The 20,966-nt window shown below is 38.0% G+C and overlaps 1 protein-coding gene across 4 annotated transcripts in view; it reads left to right on the top strand.

Moving 5' to 3' along the window:
• The window catches only part of BTBD7 (BTB domain containing 7), a 53,960-nt gene that overhangs the window by 14,362 nt on the left and 18,632 nt on the right, over positions 1–20,966 (top strand). For all 4 annotated transcript variants that reach the window (XM_075753653.1, XM_075753655.1, XM_075753656.1 and 1 more), the window contains exons 2-3: positions 3,984–4,169; positions 9,209–10,288. In XM_075753653.1, coding sequence (XP_075609768.1) covers positions 4,088–4,169; positions 9,209–10,288 — 1,162 coding nt within the window. In that variant the 5' untranslated portion in view covers positions 3,984–4,087. The remainder of the gene's footprint in view (positions 1–3,983; positions 4,170–9,208; positions 10,289–20,966) is intronic.

Here is a 20,966-nt window from a genome sequence, read left to right on the forward strand (position 1 = left end):
TTCTGTGCAGGTAGGCTTGGTTTAGTGTAGAGGCTCAAATGGACACTAGCAAAGCAAACCAACCAAAAAAAAAAAAAGCCCCTAAATACCTGAGTGGTTCTAGTACACCTTTCTGACAAAAGATGCAATCCTGGCTCTAGCAGCTTGTTTCCATGGTCCTCTTTCTTTTTCCACTTGTGCTGGTGCAAGTATTCATGTGATGCCATAACAAACCAATTGGGTAACTGATACTGTTTGAACTTTTTTGTCTAGGTTGGTTTTAACGTGGGTCAGTATCTGGTTTATGGAATATTTGGGTCGGAACAAAGAAAGTAGGGAAAGTGGATATGAGAATGAAGAGGGGAAGGCAGGGCTTCCTCCAGGACAGAGTTCATCACTGCTGCCAGCTTAAATTGTTTGGGAAATACAACATGGGTTATACAATACTATGTTGTAAAATTTAGTGATGGAATAAAAAATACAAAGACTGTACTTTCACTTGATACATGAGATTAAGGACAATAGTGGGACTAAAGCTATGATTAGTTTTGAGTCATGGGGCACAATATACTTTCTGAACTGTGATGTGTTTGAATTCAAGATGCAAAATACTCTTAGGAAGTCAGCTGGCATACATGTGACCAAGCAGTGCGTGCTTAAATTTGAAAGGAGGCATGGGAAGTTTTGGCACCTGTAAATGACTGACCCCAGTGCCTGCTCTGCTGAAATGCATTTAATTTCTCCTTTGCTAAAACTTGGCATGCTTGGGTTTACTTATATAAACTATATATGTATATTAAATATTCATTTGTATAAATTCATATGTACAGCTTTAATGTGAAACTTTTTTACTGTCCTATATTACTTAACTTACATATTTTAAATGTAGTGATTGAATTCATTCTGCATGATACTCACCTGGCCTTAATGTGTAACAGTGTTCTTGTGGTTAGCCTCCAAATAAAATTTTGTATATTGGATATTTTAAGAACTTTTTATAGTGTCTACAGTTTTCAGTTAATCTAAATCCTATTTTTTTGCAAACAGTTGCATATACCCCTTTTCTTCCATCTTCCAGGGCATGCTTGTTGCTGACTAGGATGTGGAAGGTATTAACCTAAAATGTGAGGCTTGGTTATGTATATTTAGTGCTTCCTAGCAAAAAAAAAAAAAACCCACCACACTTCCCCCCCCCCCCCTTTTTACTTAGCTCCTGGTCTCTTTCCCCTGTCAGGAAGAATTGAATAGTATTAGTAGACATCAAATAGACAAGTTATCATAGCAGAGCTGAACACGGAAGAGGAAGGTGGAATAGCAATGACATTATTCCAGGACTCTGTCCAAATGAACCAAGTCCAACTTTTAGCTGAGAAAAGGGAAGTTGTTGGGATATCTACTCAGGATGCTGACCTCTACTTGCAAGAGAGTTGGCATTCAAACTGAAAGGTGACTCTTTATCTCCACAAAGCTTGTACTGAATATAACTAATTCCATCTGGACATGGATGGTACATTTAAGCAATTATTCTGTGTGAGTACACAAGTCACTTGGAGTGTCACTGTCATAATGAAATTTGTTTTCTAAGTGTTTTTTCTTAAATCGGTGGAGCTTTTCGTGTATGGAGAAGTCTGCATCCATATGGATTTGATTATCTTAGAATAGCTATCCTATTTCTGCACAAGAAAGAAAATGAGTGCATGCATTGGCTAAGACAGAACTGGTGCAACAGCTTGTGTCTGAGACTTACTGGTGTTTGCTGGTGTGATGTTGCCCATTTTGCAATGCTCTGGTTCTAACTTCACCCTGAGCAGGCTCGCTACTCGTGTAGGAAGGTATTTTATTTTTGTTTCCTAATGTGTAGCAAGCTGAATCTGTGTAGAGACAAGTTCAAGAAAAGCATCAGGTTATATGGAATTGAGGAGATGTTGCCACCTAGCCAGGGAGCGCAGGCATGAGAGCTCCCTCTTTGTGCATTTTAAGTCTATGGACTGGCTCAAATTGGCTTGTGTAATACTAAGAAAGCTGCTGTGTTACAGTTGTTTCCTGCCTTAGCAGAATTTAGCTAGTGATCAGCAGGCTGGAGACGTGTTGAGGCAGACCTGGGCTATGTGCTCTTTACAGCAGCAGTTCTGCCTGTAGTCATGTCTACTGTGAGGTGCTGTGGTTCCTTTTTGAAAACATCTGAGGTCATAGACCACAAATACCAAAAGGTCTGATTTTAGGACCCTTGTTCTAAGGTATCAGACGGTTGGAAGTCATGCACTCTCTCCTGCTTCCATAATACTTCGGTCCCATGTCTGTGTCTCACCTTTTCACATACCCACATCTCTAAGTCAGGTTTCCAAACACTTCTCTACTCTTCCTCCTTATGTAGCCAGCCCTCGAATCCTGGGGCGCTCCCCACCACCGCTATGCCTGCAGCATTTTGCAGCCTTATCCTTCCTGGCCTGTCTGTCTTGATCTGCTTTGCCTACTGCATTTGTGACTAAGAGGCCAGGTGTGCCTCTCCACTTAGAATTATATCTCACCTCCCCAGTGTCACAGTAACTCCTTCTTCTGAACTCCTCATGCCAAAATAAACAGCTTAGTAAAGCAGGGAGAAGAGACTGGAACAGTGCTGCAGCTTCCTTGAAACACATGCTCTTCTGTGGCACTTACTTGTCCAATTTAACATGCCAGAGGCATACTTAGAAAGGAGGTAAAGTTGGGAGCATGTAGCAAATATAGGTACACCTGTGACAACAGGGTAGAATTTAGCTACATGCTCACAATATTGAATGGAGAGAGTCTAAACAATTCTTGCTATAGACCTTACCTCTGTATTACTCTTTCTTATCTGCATGTTTGTGTTTTGGATGGGGGCACATGGTTAGTTGACAGTAGGCAGTTCTTCATTGGTAACTTTCATTTTGTGGTATTAATATTTTAACACTGCTAATACAGGAATAAACTAGAATATGCTTGTTTTATGCTTAGCAATGAATCCTTGTTCAAAGTTCCTCAGACCTGACTTCCTAAAATGTTTTAAAATGCCTAATGAAACAGTAGATGGATACTTAAATGCCTTGTTTTTGCTATTTAAACCTAGATACTAGCCTAAACTTGAAAAGTAGGACTGAATGAGAACTACGTAAATGGCATGAAATCACAATGCAGCTAAAAGCAGTGATGATACAACCTCTAACAGGATTGGCTTATTCTGTTTACTCAGTCACCACAATTCAATTTGGGATTTTTATAACTGTGTAAATGTATCAGCATGTGCGAAAAGTCTTTCTTGGTGTAGTTAAAGGAGCATATCTAGTCTAGATCAACTCCTACTTGAAGATTTTTTTTTAGCTAAAAGTTTGATAGCCATATTGTTCCTTATTGCAGTTTATTATACTGATTGGTGAATGTTTTTGAAAATTACAAATTACTTTGGAAAAAAATGTGGTTTTGATTTTAGCTTTTTATTTGAAGGATTAAACTATCTTGAAAATGTTTGAGGCTTTAATTTATTATCCTGATTTTCAGCTGGGATAGGATTAATTTTAACAAGAAGCTGTGAGGGGACACAGCCAGGAACAGCTGACCCAAGCTAGCCAAAGGGATATTCCATACCATGATGTCATGCTCAATATATAAGGGGGAGTGTGGTGGGGAGGAGTTGTTGCTGCTCAGGGATGAGCTGGTCACTGGGTTCTGGGCAGTGAGTAAATAGCATAGTGTATGAGCTACTTTTGTATATTCCTGTATAAGTATTGTTGTTGTTATTTTCCTCTTCCTTTGCTGTCCTATTTAATGGTCCTTATCCCAACCCATGAGTTCTACCTCTTTCTTCTGAGTCTCCTCCCCATCCTGGGGAGGGGGAGGAGTGAGCAGGCAGCCACATGGTAGTTAGCTGCTGGTTGGGGCTAAACAATGATATTTTTGAAAGTACTGTGTGCTGGAGGCTGAGTTTATCTATATCACATAATACTTACTGAAAAATATAATAATTTATTGGTGGTTTTGTTCTTCAGAAATGGAGGAACAGAATGCTGGACCTGGGATTGAAGATTTATAAAGGATTATGGGATTATACATTGAAGAGCCAGCAGGCGGCATGCCTGAGTGACTGAAGAAAATGGGTGCTAATGCATCTAACTACCCTCACTCGTGTTCCCCAAGGGTAGGGGGAAATTCACAGGCACAACAGACATTCATAGGTAACTCTTTTCAGTTATCTTTTCACTTACATAAGTGACTTGCTGGATTATGTATGCACTGGATTTGATTTGCTTGCAGTAATGTTATGCAGAGCTTTTATTTTCTAGGTCACCAGTTTGAATCCATTCAAGCTCAATCCTGCATGAAATTCAGTACTGTCCAGTATCTGTTTGGCCTATGTAGGCAATGAGTTGATCTGCTATTTGGTAATAAAAAGATGCCAGGTTGTTTAAATAAAGTGGAGTCTTCTGATAATTAAACCATGCATACTAGTTGTCCCAGGTCAAGAGCTGTTGCTGTCTGTTAATACTATCTACCACTTTCTACTCTTCTTCAGATTTTCTGTGAAACTGCGTTATAGCATATAAAACTCTTGATCATCAATATTCACTGTAGTATTGCCATTGTGTCTAATATGAGTGAATTACTTTCTATTGCTAGAAGGGATATCTCTGATAAGCCTGTTAAAGTAACAGGCTGTCTTGAAGACAGTTTTTTTTCTCTGTCCTTTTTCCTGTTCCTGTAAATGGGGAATGGGGGTTGCTGTTGTCCTAACAGTATGATTTACAAGCAAGGACCTTGCTTAACTGGAAATGTGAGTTGAAGTGCTCTTAAATTGTTTTCTTATCCCAGCCATAACTGGGGCAGGTATTATCTTTATATACTTTTCAGTCTAATGCAAAAAGACTTCAATGTAAATCAAAGTACTGCCACACTATAAATAATAGATAGTTATGTGATGAATCTAAAAGAAGGTAGTCTGAGAAGATAAATTTTGCTTAAAAAAAAACCCAAACAACAAACCAACCGTGACAGCCTGAAGAATGATCTTAGGAGTAAATAACATAAATACTTTATAAACACTTTTCTCCTTTATGCCTTGACTTGCAACACTGAATAAGTAGCTACCAGCGTTACTACTTTTCTTAAGCACCACTGAAAGCATAGTGATATCCTTAGCAGAGGAAAGAGTGACTTGCTTTGTAATTTTTCTCTTTTGTCTCAGCTTTTGTGATGCTCCTGACTTTTGAGATCTGAGTAGAGGACAGCCCAGAAACTGACATGTAAAGACCTGTGCTCTGGGCTAAAAATTCTGCATGTGCTGTTATAGCATGCCAAGGAAGAACTTTTAGTACTAATATCTTGGATATCCATGCTGGTAAAGTCCCCCTTAAGGCTTTATGTATTTTCAGTGTATCATAAGTAACAGCAGTAAAAGGTTTGTCCCAGTTCATATACATACTTTCTAAATCACAGCCAAAGTGTTCTTACTGTATTTCTTGGTGTTTATCTGCCTCTATTGAATGAAGAGAAACCCTTACAGACCTGAAAGCAGGCAGATCTGCATACTGAAACACTTTTTAAGCAAGTTTGAAGAGGGGAGAGTTCCAAAGGCTTTGTTAAATTCCCCAGAAACTGTCTACTTGTTATATGGAAGGCTTTGTTGATACTCTTAATTATTAAATTCAAAATAGAAACCCATTATGTAGTATGTCATGATAAATTTACTGATTCCCATTACCTATTAAAAATTGTGGTTGAGACCTTTTTGAGGAAGGTCTGAAAGCACGTGGCTGTTACCTTAGGCAAGGCAAATGAGTGTTCTGGTTAAAATTCTTGCTGAAATCTTGTGGTATGGTGGTACTTATGAGAGTGCTAGTAGAGTGTGCTAGCTACGTGGACATACATCTGTCTTTCCCCACTCCGTGCAGCTTGGCTCTTTCTCATCTTCGCTCTTGGATGACTGGTTTGTGTAGCTGTTTCAGTAGAAATACATCTGTCTTAAAATTGATAGCTGAGGCTTCCGTCGCTTGTCAGAATAATGTTTTAATGTTAAATCAACTTTTACGGATTTATTTTTCTTGGCATAGAAGGCATTAAATCTATTTACTGCCCCAAAGTAGAAATGGAAATAGGGGGACTAGATTTACAATAGCACTGCACCATCCTACGTTGTAAATGTAGGATGAATATTAAAAGCTGATAACTGATCTGGCACAGTAGTTTTGTAGGATAAGCTCCAATTAGTAGTTGACTTAATGCTGAATTTGCTTACACTTTATGAAGAGGAGATAAATCAATAAAAATAATGCAGTACTCTTACTGTAAAAAACTTTTGTTTTAGCAAAGGCTTAACTAGTCATCTCCTTGCTGTTTTGTCTACAGTGTTCAGGAGGAGGATTTCACACCATTTTCTAGGGTGGTACATCTGTTCAAGATGTTTATTTTTAAATAGAGCTCTATAATTAGATTTTAAAATGTGTAGGCATGCAGAGGACTAGACAGATCCCATTATTCATTGTCAAGTGCCCAAGTAGTTTCTCTTGGCAGTCATCTGTTCCTTGTAAATATTTATCTGTTCAAAGCTAGATATGGTCTAGAGGCATGAAATAGCTATTGCTTTTTAACAGCATTTAATAGACTGGTGCCTTTTAGTGTAGAAGTGGGGAATAAATTTGTTTCCTACTTCTAACACTGCTGCCTTATGAAGGAATACAGGCAGGTCAAAAAGGGACTCTGCTCTTCAAAATTCTTTGAGGGATATGGATCCACCAGCTGTTGTGAACCCAGAGAGGGTATCCTAGTACGTCTCTACTTCTGCCTCTGGCAAAAAGCAGTTGTGTGGTGGCACTTTTTATAGCGGTGGTTTTTATCTATTTGTAAGGGTTAATAGCACTGTTTGCAGTACTTCTGAAGTTAAATCTTCTAAGTAGCTCAAGCTACTCAAAGGTTTGGATGGTGTTTTAGTATCTTGTGGTGACTTCTGTGCAAGTAATACCTCACTGCAGCCTTCAGGGAAGAAATTGAGACTTGTGATGTCCTAGTTTTTCTCTAGCAGAATGTAAGAGAATATTCTGCATACTCAAATTTGCCATTAGAATCCAAAATACTTCAAATAGAAATAAACTGGCACGTTCTCTTGGAGCAGAATCTATTATTATAGAGTGACCAAAGTGTAGTTATACTTTTATTGCGAAATGTAATCGATTACTCTTTAAATAGAGCAGAGATTCTAGGCTTATCTCTATCAGCAAGAGATTGAATCTCTGCTTTTCTGTTGTACTACCTAGTATAGCATATGGAAGGAATTTTTTTATGGTGGATTTTGCTGCGCAACCTCTTTGTTGAAGTTGTCTTGAGTTACTGCTGTTCTCTTTTAAATTGATTTTTTTAATATCTTGAAGTATCAATATGATTAATAACATGTTGCCTGATGAACCAAAATTTAATGTAGCATGGATAAAATGGTTAGAAGTCTTTCCTCAAAGAAAACAAAGTTATTTCCTAAAAGTTTCACTAATAGAGGAATTGTAAGACCATTGTGTTGTATGATCTGGGGGATTCTTAATTAGCTTGGCATAAAAGGCAATATGTAAGGTTACTTAGAATTACTGATGCTTAAGCAAAACAATTTACAGAAATTTTAGATTGCTACAGTTGCTGTGCTCTCAAATACAACTCTGAATTGCTCCTGTGTCTTTTAAAGTTCCAGAAATACTTACCTGAAATAACATTGTAACTAAAAGAACTGTTTTGACAGACTGGCCCATAACAGCACTGTCAAAATAGCATAGCAAAACAGCATTGCATCAAATCTACCTGAAACAAATGGAACTGTGAGAGAGCAATGATAGAACAAGTTATAAAAGGTTCTAAAAACTCTGGCGGCTAGATGTCCTTTGGATTTAAAGATCTAAAAAAGGTGACAAGTAGTGAAGCTACACAAGTGTACTGATGGAAACATGTTAACTATCCCAACAGAAAATGTACAAATACTTTTTCAGATGAAACTGATTGTTATTAATGTGTATACCACACAGAGGCAAATGTTGGCCTCTGGGTTGTTTCTTTTGTCTGGAAGTAGTAGTTGGATTTATGTACACTTTTTATTTTCCTGTCATGTTTGATGTTTTTGACCATCTGGCTTAGAGTGAAAATTCTGTAAATAAAGTTAAATTAGAAAATAACCCTTTAACATGAGTCATGCTTCTGTTTAAACTATACTTTTTAATTACTTTTACTAAAACATTACTTGAGTTTTCCATTACTTTGAGAAATGCAGATCCTAATTTCTCTTTCTTACTAAATTGCTATCAGAGTTACTGTATATGCAGCTAGCCTCAAAATGACGGTCAGCAAAGGTTCATTTAGCAGAACAGCTCAGGTATCTAACACACATAATGTTGAAGGGAATCCATTTTTCATTTCATCATGTGTTTGGATCATAACACAACTTCCCTATAAATGACTTTTGAAGGAGGAAAAATATATGTATAATTTGGTCAGAGCAATATACAATGAAATGACATCTTTAATAATACAGTAAAATTTATATTTTACATATTCTTTTAAATGGTGCATATGCATAAATTAGCATCTACAGTTGTGTGGAAAGGAGCCTGTTTTATGTGTTTGACTTCCAGCATTACTTGTTTAATATATGACAGGATTTTTACTTTTGTTAAAAATTAATTCATTGTCCTCAGCTTCCCTTAATGTTTTGGTACTGTGTTCCTTTTTTCTTTTTTTTTCTTGTGACTACCATAACTGTCTTATACCAGGTATGCTTTTCTTGTGGAAAAAACACCTAATGCTAGAAGAACAGAATTTGAAGAACACTTTGAAGGGGGGGAGGGAGTAGGTGCTACTGTTTCACTGAGATCATACAAATTTTTTAAAGTGGTTGTATTTTTCACCTCCTGTAGTTAATACAGTGACACTTGTAACATTATAACCAGTGTTCTCTTCCTGCTTAAATAAGTGTACCATGTACAACAGAGCTACATCAACTGGCACTGCTTGGGTCTTAACATTGAGTAAGTTAAAGTACAAACTTTGTAGTTGTGGGGAAGAAAAAATTTTTGTTCTTAATGGCCAGAAAAGGCTTCAGTCAAGTTTCCAACTTGTTGGATTATCTGATCTGAGGAGAAGGGAAAACTGTGTACCATGCAGAGCTGTTGATGGACCGTTTGGGTGTTATGAAGCTTCCTTTAAAATTTAAAGAATAAATGTGTTCAATTTTCCTTTTTGCCTTCAGGGACGTCATCCTACTCTCATCAAGGTTACGGCTGTGAATCAAAGCTGTATAGCCTTGACCATGGCCATGAGAAACCTCAAGACAAGAAAAAGAAAACCTCTGGCCTTGCCACCCTCAAAAAGAAATTCATTAAGCGTCGGAAATCTAGCCGATCTGCTGATCATGCCAAGCAAATGCGCGAACTTCTCTCAGGCTGGGATGTCAGAGATGTTAATGCGTTGGTAGAAGAATATGAAGGGACCTCAGCCTTAAAGGAACTTTATCTACAAGCTAATTTGGCAAGACCAGAAGCAAGGACGCTACAAAAAGACATGGCTGAACTTTATCAGTACAAATATTGTACCGATGTAGACTTAATATTTCAAGAAACTTGTTTTCCTGTGCATCGTGCAATATTGGCAGCAAGATGTCCATTTTTTAAGACGCTGCTTTCTTCTTCACCAGAGTATGGGGCAGAAATAATAATGGATATTAACACAGCTGGCATAGACATGCCTATGTTTTCTGCCTTGTTACACTACCTTTATACAGGAGAGTTTGGAATGGAGGATTCAAGATTCCAAAATGTTGATATTCTTGTGCAGCTTAGTGAAGAATTTGGAACACCAAATTCCTTAGATGTTGACATGCGTGCACTGTTTGACTACATGTGCTACTACGATGTGGTTCTTAGCTTTTCATCCAACTCTGACTTAGTTGAAACTTTTGGTGGAAGTCAAAACTGTCTAGATGAAGAGCTCAGAGCTCACAAAGCTATTATTTCATCACGATCTCCATTTTTTCGTCACTTGCTGCAGAGAAGGATACGAACTGGTGAAGAAATCACAGACCGAACTCTACGAACTCCAACTAGAATTATATTGGATGAATCTATAATACCAAAAAAATATGCTAAGGTCATTTTGAACTGTATGTACACAGATGTGGTGGACCTCTCAGTTTTGCACTCCAGCCCTTCAGTGGGCAGTTTAAGTGAAGTTCAGGCTCTTGTAGCAGGAAAACTAAACATGACTAGAGCTGAAGAAGCTATGGAGCTTTATCACATAGCATTGTTCTTGGAGTTTAACATGCTTGCACAAGGTATGTAATACTGTCCTTCTGTAGAATATATGACCTTGTTAGAAAAAATTTTTTAGCAATTTTGCAGTGTAGGCCTATTGAATCTTGCTATCAGTGGCTGACAATTCTTTTAAGAAAAGGAATTTGTTTTCCATCTGTAAGGTGCGGATAATGCATCTGTGTTTTCTAGGGACAGAAGAAAAGTCATGTGAGAGCTTTTAGCTGTATTGCATTATTGAAGCATGCTATTTATGTCAAATATGTATACCTGATCTTGATACTTCTGATCTTCATCTGCTTTCATCTATAATCCATTTTTTGGGTGTAAATGACAGGGGGAGGATATAAGAGATCCTTGTTGAGAGGAGAAAATATTCCACCTTGTTATGAAGTATCCCTATTTGTTAACAAGGCTGTAAACCTGAATTATTATTTCTGTAGTTGATGTCAAAGGGGGTACACCAAGCCTGTAATCTTGGTATTGGAAGGTAAATTTAAGCAACTTAATTGCAGTAGTCCTGGGTCTTTAGTATCTGCTTCCTGGTGTACAGAACTGAAGGCAGGGAAGTCAGTATTTTTAGACTTAGAGAGTTCCAATTCTGTCCATTATTCTTGAAGATCACTCAAATCTTGATAACATACTTCCTGCACATGGAGGCTGGCCAGGGCTTTTGCTGTTTCTGGTGAGCTGTTGGAGCACTGACTGGTGAAGTAATAATACTTCTTGTGGTGGCAGGAGCTTTGCTGGCTGTCTCATTTGTTGGTGTTTGAACTATTTAGCGGCTGTATTATACATAATGGGATATTGTAATTGCTTCAGGCCTTGCTGATGGGGGATGAAAACTTTTATTCAAGCTGAGAAATGGAGAATGGAATGCACTTCTGTATCAGCAATGTGATTTAAGCTAGTTTAACTTTTTAAGAAAATAACTTTTACAGTAGATCTGTACATCTGTAACTTCTAGCTATCAAATGAAATTTGACAAGATTGAAATCTTAATATTATAAACTATCAAGTAGACATCAGTAAAATAGGAAACTTAAGGAGTGGGCAGGAAAAAGGAGGTATAAGCACTGTAGGAAGAGATCATACTTATAAAAGGTTCTCCTAATAGTTATATCAAAGTGAGTGATAAAGATAAGGGAAACTACTCAGGACTATTGTATCCTCTGTAGAGGCTGGTATTAGGAAACCAGTTTTCAGATGATGCTGAAAGTTGAAATAATCCTGCTGCAATAAAACTGGCAGAAAACAAAGGAGATACACCTCATTCGCATTCCTGTAGCAGTGGTCTTAGGCTCAGAACCATAGAGCAGCCCAGACTGGAAGCAGCCTCCAAAGATCATCTGGCCTACCCTTTTGTGGGAAAGGGAGCCTCGATGAGATTATTTTAGCACCCTGTTCAATCACATCTTGAAAACCTCCAGTGATGGGGACTATACCATGTCACTGGGGAAGTTGTTCCAGTGAATGATTGTTCTCACTGAAAAAAAAAAAAACCAAAAACCACCACAAAACAAAAAACAAAACAAAAACCAAAAAAAGTCTTATATTGAGATGTCTCCTGGTACAATGCATACCTGTTGCCCCTTGTTCTCTCCACGTGGCTCCTTGTAAAGAGAGAGCCTCCATACTGTGGGGAGGTCTGGTGGAGCCATCTCTTTTCCAGAGGAAAAAAACTTAACTCCTTCATTCTTTGCTTGTAGGGCAGGTTCTCCAGCCTTTTGATCATTTTTGTGGCACTCCTTTGGACCCTCTCCTGTCTGTCTGCATCTTAATTTTGTTGTTGTTTCCCTCCAAGTACATCTAGAAATGTAATGTTGAATGAAATGCAGAAGTAGCAAAAATTTTTACTGTAGTTGAACTACAGTGTTAAATTCATTCCTATACAATATTTGCAAGTTAATAGTACTTAAGAACTGGAAAACTCAGTAGATCAGCTGAAAGCAAGAAAGGAAAATCAGTTGAAATTAAAAAGGTGATTAAGTGTACAGTTTCTCAGTTTTGGTGCATGCACATACACAAGTGCTAAAAGGATATAGTGTGCTCAGGGAATACTAATGAGGGAATTAAACTGTGAGTGAAGCCCTCAGTAAGACACTGAATAATTATGCACTGGTTCACAAATGAACAGGCTGTAATTCTTTCCCTCAGACTGGAAATGTAAACTGGAACAACTGTGATCTGGAGGTGCTCTGATATAACTTACATTGCTTCATCAAAGTAGATCAGCAGTGATACATAGAGGGCTGAAAAGATAAACTTAAGGAGACTTATAGCCAGGAAAATGGCTTTTAATTTTAGGTGTTAGTAAATGCTGAAAAACAGCACTGATGTTTTATTTCTGCTCGCTTTAAGCTGAGTGTGCTTGGATCAGCATGCCTTAAACCGGCAGTCTTTTCAGTAATGCACTACAGACTGGTGCCGCTCTGGAATAGACTACAAGTCAGCAGTAACAAGATCTTAATTTTTCCCTGGAGGTTCTCTCCCAACGCTACCTCTAGGGGAGGAAAAAGAAAGGCGGCAGCAGCAGGAGCTGCATTGGGCTTGCAGCACCTCGGCAGCATGCGAGTGTGGCAGGAACCAGTGAGTGTGGCAGTTTGGGCTTAGTTTTGGTGGCCCCCTGGATGAACCAGAGCTGTAGTATTTTGTGGGTAGTCATTATGAGGAGGTAGAAAGATGCAGTGGCCTTCAGAAGTTTTTTTTCTTTCCCTAGTAAATCTATGACCACAAAAGTGCTGAGCTGTGAGGTGTGGAGGTGGCTATACTTAGGGGAAAAATGCAGTAAAGTCAGGCAAGGGTTGAAGTTTTTTTACATTATCCAATACTAGCAAGCATAAATTTGGCACCCCTTCAGATACTGAAATTCTAGATGTTAACTTGAACTAATCAGGATTTTACAAATCAGTGCTGTGTTCCCTAGCTACAGGAGAAAGCAGTAAGCAGTGAGTAGAAAATCTATATATGCCAGTAAAGTCAGTATGTAATAGTTTCATACTTAATTTGCCAAGTTCATGTTTAGGTCATTGGTACTGTGCTGATGCTGAAGAATTGTTCTGGTATGATCTTATAATCAAAATTAAAAAGAAGCTTATTTGATCAGGGAAAACTATATGCCCGCACTTGACTAACATCACTTAAATATGTGCTTTAGTGGTGATCACTGTTCTTGTTTGAGCACTTAACCATACAAGGTTATGCACCTTGTCCTCTCTTATTGTAATACTTAACATGAGGTAGGTGAGAGATCTTCATTTCAGTAGTGTCCCATTCCCTGATTTCATAGCTAGCATACTTCTGTGCTGGAAACTTGCTCAAACATCTGACTTCTAGATGTTATGCAGAGCCATGCTAGAAGAGACAGCATTGCGTAGATGTTGGAGACTGAGCAGGCAATTCTCAAGAAATCTCTTATCTTGATCCTCTGACAGTGCTTTTCCACTCCATTGTGCTGCAGGTGTCCAGTTCTGCCCAGGTTCTGACTGATCCCATCAGTTGGCTTTTGTGGTAGTTAATGTCTTAAGTTTCTTCTCTAGACTTCCATACCTGGCTCGAGTTTTTTGTTTCAGTCCACTCATGCTAGCCAATTGCGAACTTGCTAAGGTTTGTCTCCCTGGTTTCCTGGCAAATATTTTGAGCTCACTATATGTAAGTCTAGATACTCTTTCCAACTCATTTTGCTCACTCTTACTCAGTTTTGGCTGGGTATTTGTAACTGAGTGTCAAGTGAAGTTAATACATTTTAAAGCTCCTGATCAACTGTTTTTATTTTCAACAGATTTTAGTTTGTCTTCCGGGACCTTTCTAAGTATCCAGATGTTGTAATTTTTCTTCTGTTTCAGCAGATGATTCAGCTTTGACTCCTTCCATGGAAATCTTCCTGTTCCTAACACAATGATACTCCTTTTTCTGACTGTTCTATTTTAATAGATGGTTTTCCTATGACGAAGTCGGTGATAGTAAGGGTATGTGCTATGAATCTTTACTGTCCAAGTAAAGCAAGATAACTTTATTTAGAATTTACTTTGGCTTCAGCTTGATTTGTTTCAACTGGTGATTGTCACTTCATCCAAGAGAAACCAAATTGGACCTTTGAATGAACTAATCTGAATAAATAAATTAATCAGCAAGCATATCTACTCTATAGAGCTGGTCATACTGAAACCCATTTGTACCCAATAGGACAGAGACTGCTGTTAGGGGTGCTGCAGTATTTGTTAACAATCAAAAAGTGAAGCTCTTCACTGCTTTCAGAGGTCGTGAGGACTAGAGCCCTCTCCAGGAGGTTCAAGCACATCCCTTAGTGGAACACTTCTGTGCTCTGCCTGCTTATTTCTGCACTCTGCTCCTGCTTTTGTGTCTCCATGTTACCCTTCTGCTCTGTCAACTGTACTGGAACAGTCATTTTAACACGTTGGCTCACAAAAATCAGGTTTAAAATCACTTATCTCTTTCTCTTGTGTAGCACAGTTATTAAAGCTAGATCAGTTCCCTAGTCCTGTTCATCATGCATTGTTAAAATAATCCCCCTTTCCAGTCTTGCGGCACTGCCACATCCACTGTTGTTACATGAAGTCAAACTTCTCTGCATCTTAATTTTATTAGATAACTATATTAAATGAATCCTCTTCTGCATCTTGGCCCTGTTGCTTAGTCATGAATAGTCTTACTGAGGTGATGTTACAGTATGTTTTTCTGTTAGAGGTTTTGGGATATTGGGACCCTATGAAATAGTTTTGCCCAGGAATCGTTTCTGCTTGCTGATTTCAAAGAGTTTTCTGAAGCAGAACTGACAAAAAATAATTTAATTTCAGATTTCTTACTTTCCTTTTATTTTTAGGTGTTGACTTTACCCTTGACAAGAATAAGAAGTAAGAAAGTTTATTTTAAAGCTATATTCAGTAGTGTGGCCTTTGATCTAGAAGCAGATATTGCCTGATGTCAAAAGTACCCTTGATCTCAGCAGGACTGAAATACTGAAATGCCAGGAAGCCCACAGCAGTGATATTTAAATACACACAAATGTATTGTGGAAAGATTAGAGCAAGTGCGTCAGTTATATATCAGTGCAGTAGGAATGCTCAAAGGAACTAGTCTGGCACTTAGAACTTTAAAATAAATAGGGCGTGATTAAGTAAATATCAGCATAAATCTGACCTATTATCTCCTTACCATGATTTACTTGTATTCAAGCCTGAAACTATGCTTAAGTTTTGTATTCTGAAGATGAAGACTGGAGGAAGCAGGAGGTGGAAAAGATCTTCCTTAGAGCAGTTACATTCCAGCGTTATATGCAAGGATAAAGAATTTGACTGAGTTGTCACTGGGCACATAAAATTTGTTCATAGTGGTCATAGTTTGCAGAGAAATGGATCTGGTCACTGTTTTCAGGTTTTTCTTCCAGCCACTTGTGTTCTAGGAAGTATACTGCTTCAGTACTGAACAGTGATGGCTAGAAGGTCCCTCTAAACATCAGCTTTTCCTCCCTCAGCCCTTCATTGTTCCCATGTTAAGTTCTTCCCTCTGGCTTGTTACGGTTGAGTTGGCAGCTTTTTGTTTCTGACCCGTGATTGTTTTCTGTTTAAGCTGGATCAGCTATACTGCCTGCTGCTGAATGTGCTTCTTAAGGAATGCTGAAGCCCAGTCAAGGGCCATTATAAACTGATGGGTGCAAGAAGCCAAAAATGTAGATGCCGATTTCAGGCTTCCTAAGTTCATGCATTTTGCATGTGGCAGGAGCAGAAGAGTAAATTAATTTTCATTGTGTGGAAGAGAAAACATTAAAGAGCTTTTGCCACAAATATCAAATGCTTTAAATGTGTAACAATTACTTTACAGTTCTGGCCAAACTTACAACTTCAAAAATCCAGCTCTTTATCTTAGAATATTAATAGCTTTATAACTGCCATATAAATTAAAATATTTTTAAAATAACACAAATTGCATTGTTTTTGTCTGCTTCCTAACTTAATATTTCAAATGGCTGGATAATATGCTGTATTGGATTCAACATAACTTAGTGAGTTTTCACTGTGGAATGATGGTTAGCATAACACAAGATACATGACCTAACCTTCAGCTTGTATTTTATTTTTGCTTTAACAGTTAATCTGAAGTACTATAAAGTTGTCAGCTTTGTATTTGAATAAAGCAAAAAAACCCACCCCACCTATATACTTTAACAATGCCATAATAGATGTACTTTGAATTCAGCCTTTCAAGGATGGGAGTACATGAATGTTTTAAAATTTTGTGCTTAGAAAAATCAGCAGAGGGATTAAAAATAGCTCAAGAGGTACTGAACTTAGCAATAGACTTCAACAGTGTTTGACCACTAATGCCAATTGAGTTGTCCTTGATCTCCAATGCTACTTAGGTCTTGTTTTCTCTTCTGCAACACATTCATGGAGTTTTGCACCTTCGTGCAAACCAAAACTTGAGTGCTTCAGAGTTCTAAAATGTGGAAAATAATGCATCTGCAAGTTACAGGCTGGGAATCAGTTAACTATTAATCTCCTTTAAAAGATTTGTTTTTTTTAAAGAATTTGGAGAGGAGATGGGGAGGGGGAAGCACTAAAACTTCAAGAAGCTAGCAATCTGCAGCATTCCTTTAAGACAAAATATGGTGCTGCCAGGAGGCAATAAACATGAATAAACAGGGCAAGTCAGCCTGCATCCAGAAGATGGATGCTGAACAGGATCCCTTGTTAACATACAGTTATAGGAAAGAGTTGCTGCTTTTGTGATAACCGGTTAAAAAGGTGTAGTTTCCCAGTGGTACTATGTATGTCTTCTGACTTCCTCTTACTGTTTTTAACTGATGTTTTGCCTACTGCTTTCTCAAGTTATGTGAGGTCACTTGAATTTGACACAGATTGTTTGGCTGTCAGAAGTGGTACTGCTGCCCTGCCTCCTGCATTAGTCTCCTTGTTTCTGTTTTCTATGCTGGCAGCAGGGTTTGTACTATTGGTGATCCAATGTTGCTGGAAGCAGGATTGACAGAAATTAGTTGACTAGTTCATAGAGTAGCCACCCAAGCACCAGTGTGATAGAGCAGGAGGTGTTGGAGTGTAAGATGGTGACAGTCTGGTTTAGTATCATTATACAAGAGGGTTAGCTTCTGTGACCACTCCCACAGCCTGTGAGTGTGGACTGCTTTGTAAAGAATCCTTAGCAAGTACAGGACATGTTTGCATCTTTAGGTTTGTAAGATGTGAGAAAGAGGCAGAACAAATGTTGTATTCCTTTTTTCCTTTCTCTTCCCATCAGAAGCTTGGTTAAAACAGCAAAGGTGCTCATGGATGGGCGAGACAAGTGTCTCTGGAGCTTCCAAACATGTTGCAGTCTGCACTATCTACAGGTCATGCCTCTGAACTGTTCTCTACATGCCAGCAAATTCACAAAGTATGGTTTCTGATTGCCAGCATGGTCTTTCCTAATGTGACAAACCTAAGAAAATATTGAATGGCTTCTAGACTCCAGTTCAGTGTCAAGATGAATTCTTACTACTTTTTTTTCTTCATGACTCCGCTAGTTTGTATAAGTTTAGGGGAAAGGTCTCCACCACAGAATGAGCTAAATCAAGCAAACAATTTTGTAGTAAAAACTCCTCCTTAATTCCACTTTTGCTAACTGTTGAAGGCACTTAATTTGTCTTTTGTAGCTTTGTCAAATGTCTTGATGAGATCCCAGGCTACTAGCTAGCATGCTAAACATGAGCTCAAGCTCATTTCTGTTTAGAAGGACTGTGGAATTGCATTTGAGAGAACTGGGGAAGCAGAAGGGACTTGTTTGTAGACAGGACTTATTGGTATCCAGCAAAAGGAGTGCATGGAGTAGCCTCATTTGTCCAAAACATGATACTCATCTTTCATTTCTTAGGCTCCAAGCTGAATCTTGGAAGGATAGTAATGGTCACAGAAGCTTGTGGTAGAGCACTTTGAGACATTGCAAATGGAACTTGGAAAAGCTGTTGCTGCCTGAATATTATAAAATAGTATTCATACGAGAAAAATGCTCTATTCCACTGTGAAGAACAATATTGTGGCTATTAGATGACTGCCTTTTTTGCCAAGTGGCTGATTGCTGAAGCAAAAAAACCCCCATCTGTCAAAGAAGAAAAATTGGATTACTTCCATAGCTAGAATTGGGTTGCCCCAATTTATTTAGATGTTCAGAAAACACTTTAATTATTACCTCATGCTTACTTGGAAAGAAATACTTTTAATAATCCTGCAGTTTTGACATGTTGCTACAATAACTTGGGAAAAGGACTGTTTCACTTGCTAGGCAGCCTAAATGAGCTTTTCACCTGACGATGTTGTATTATTGGTAGTTGTGCAATAATTGAGACTGAGCTGATGCTCTGTTTCTATGTATCAATGTTGCTCAGATCTTTGGAACTGCATTTCTCACAGAAATGTAGTTTTCTGTATTTGCAGGGGGCAGGTATCCTTGTTTCAAAACTAAATGTCAGATGAAATACTATGAATGGCACTCACTTTGAGAAGTATCTTTGCTCTTAATTTCCTCGTGACTGGTTTCAGTGAGTGGATTTACATACTGCCTTTGAAATGGAGCAGTCCTTACGTGTGATCTTTAGACTTCAGGGGGATGTAATAATCTGCTGAAGTCAGCTTGTAGGCAGATAGAATAATTGCATACAAAAAGTTGTGTTAGCATTTAGCAGGGCAAAACAGCGCAATGCGACAGATGACCCAAAGAATTGTTTCAAACTGTGTTTCTTACTCGGGGAAGCAAACTCCTCTTTTAATCATACTGCAGCTAGTCATGGTTAGCTTTCATTTGCCATGCCATGTTTGCTGCTAACTTAATGTTTTCCTTTTTTGAGCCCCAAAAGGGAAGATAAGAGGGACTTGCATGACAAAGTTAAATACAATGTCAGCCGTTAACTATGTCAGTAAAAATGTAAGGAAAGCTGTAAGTAAAATGGATCCTGAAGTGGAAAGCTTCAGGCTTCATTTACTCATATTTCTGCCATATGTTGAAGTATTTTGAGCTTTATTTAAGGTGGGGGTTTGGGTTTTTTTAAACACTGTTTTTCAGATTCTTGACCAGAACTTTGTAAGACTTCAGAGTGAGGTTTAATCTTCAGGCTCCTGGGGAATTCCCCCATCTAGAGGAGGGGTGGGGGGCCATTTCTCTAACCAGTACCAAAACTCAAGGAGTGTATTTCAGAGCAGTTCTCATCCTCTGCTCTCAGTGGTACCAGTGATGATCAGGGTGATGTTCCAAGTGCTTCCAACCAATCTTTGCTGCATGTTCACTGCTCCCTTTAGGCTAGTCCTCACCATGCAGGTTTGAGGCTAATATCTACAGTAAGGCATCTGTTACTGCTTGTAGTAGTAGTAGTAATATGTAACCTACTGGTAATAGGTAGCTCTAAAAAGTGTCATATTACTTCAGTAGTGGTAAAAGGCAAAGCAAGTGTGTTGAAACACTTACCCCTTTGTCAAAAGCAAATGGAGAATCTCACATACAATGAATAGCATAATGCTATTAGTTCAGAAACGTGTATGTTTTTACTAGCCCTTTTGTTAGTGGCTGCTTTAATATATGGTCTTCCTTTTCTCATGTGAATCAGGGATGTGAAAAATCATCCAAGTGCTTGTTGAGGAAAGTTTGTTTTAAGTATGAACTGGTGTAGGATTTATCACTTTTGAGGGGACATGCATTATTCTCATAAATTACTCAGAAAAATAAATAAAAATTGTTTTTAAAACTACATACATACATGCAGACATATTTCTGGAGTTTGCAAACATTCACATTGAGCACTGACTATATGATAGTTACTGTATTTTTTAATACTTAAGTATAGAAGTATATATATTTCTATACTTAAGTATAGAAAATTAGAAAAATTTAATGGCAGAATATTGTTCTCATAACTAACACACTGGCTTTTTTATAATATTAAGTAGTAATACATGTGTTTTAATAGCACAGGTAAAGTTATAACCAGTCTCACATTTAAATTGTTTCTTCCTAGTACCTTCTTTACCTTACTGTTTGTTTCCCTTTTCAGTGACTTTGCTCCTAAGTAGTAGTTACTTTGACAGTTACCCTTCTACTTGTAGTATGTTCACTTGTTACTACTTATTAATAACTTATCCTTCACACTATTAGATCCAGCAGAAATTGAGTCAATACTTACATTCTGTATGCTGGCTTGTGTAGAAAAGTAAGATTTTTCCCTTAATCCTATTAATTGCTGCTAATATGCCTTACATGTATGCAACCAGTTCAAAAATATGTAGCGTTGGAAGAGCATTTGTCAAGACAAAGATCAACGAGGCTGATTACTGTGCTAAACACTTTCTTACTCAGCTTAGTCCAAGAGCTCTGTAATGAGATACAGTTCTCAAACTGTCAAAGTTTAGTTTTTAAATATACTTGAAACGGAGAGAAAAATGGTGATGTATAAAAAGTAAAATAGTGGCAGTGTAAGCATGCTGCTCTGAACTGTCTGGGGACCTTTCATGGGTATAAGCACTGCTGTAATTTTGTGGCGGTAGTGGGTTGAGACTGGAATGTATCATTCTAGAATAGGATTTTTTCTTTAAATTGCTATCTTTATAGTACGAATAGAAATAGTATTCTGTGTATATGTAAACCAGATGTACAAATAAAATCAACAAAGTGCTGTTGGAGACTTTGAGTTATCAACGTTGTGGT

The sequence above is a fragment of the Balearica regulorum genome, chromosome 5 (genome assembly GCF_011004875.1).
Source record: "Balearica regulorum gibbericeps isolate bBalReg1 chromosome 5, bBalReg1.pri, whole genome shotgun sequence".
NCBI classification, from domain to species: domain Eukaryota; kingdom Metazoa; phylum Chordata; class Aves; order Gruiformes; family Gruidae; genus Balearica; species Balearica regulorum.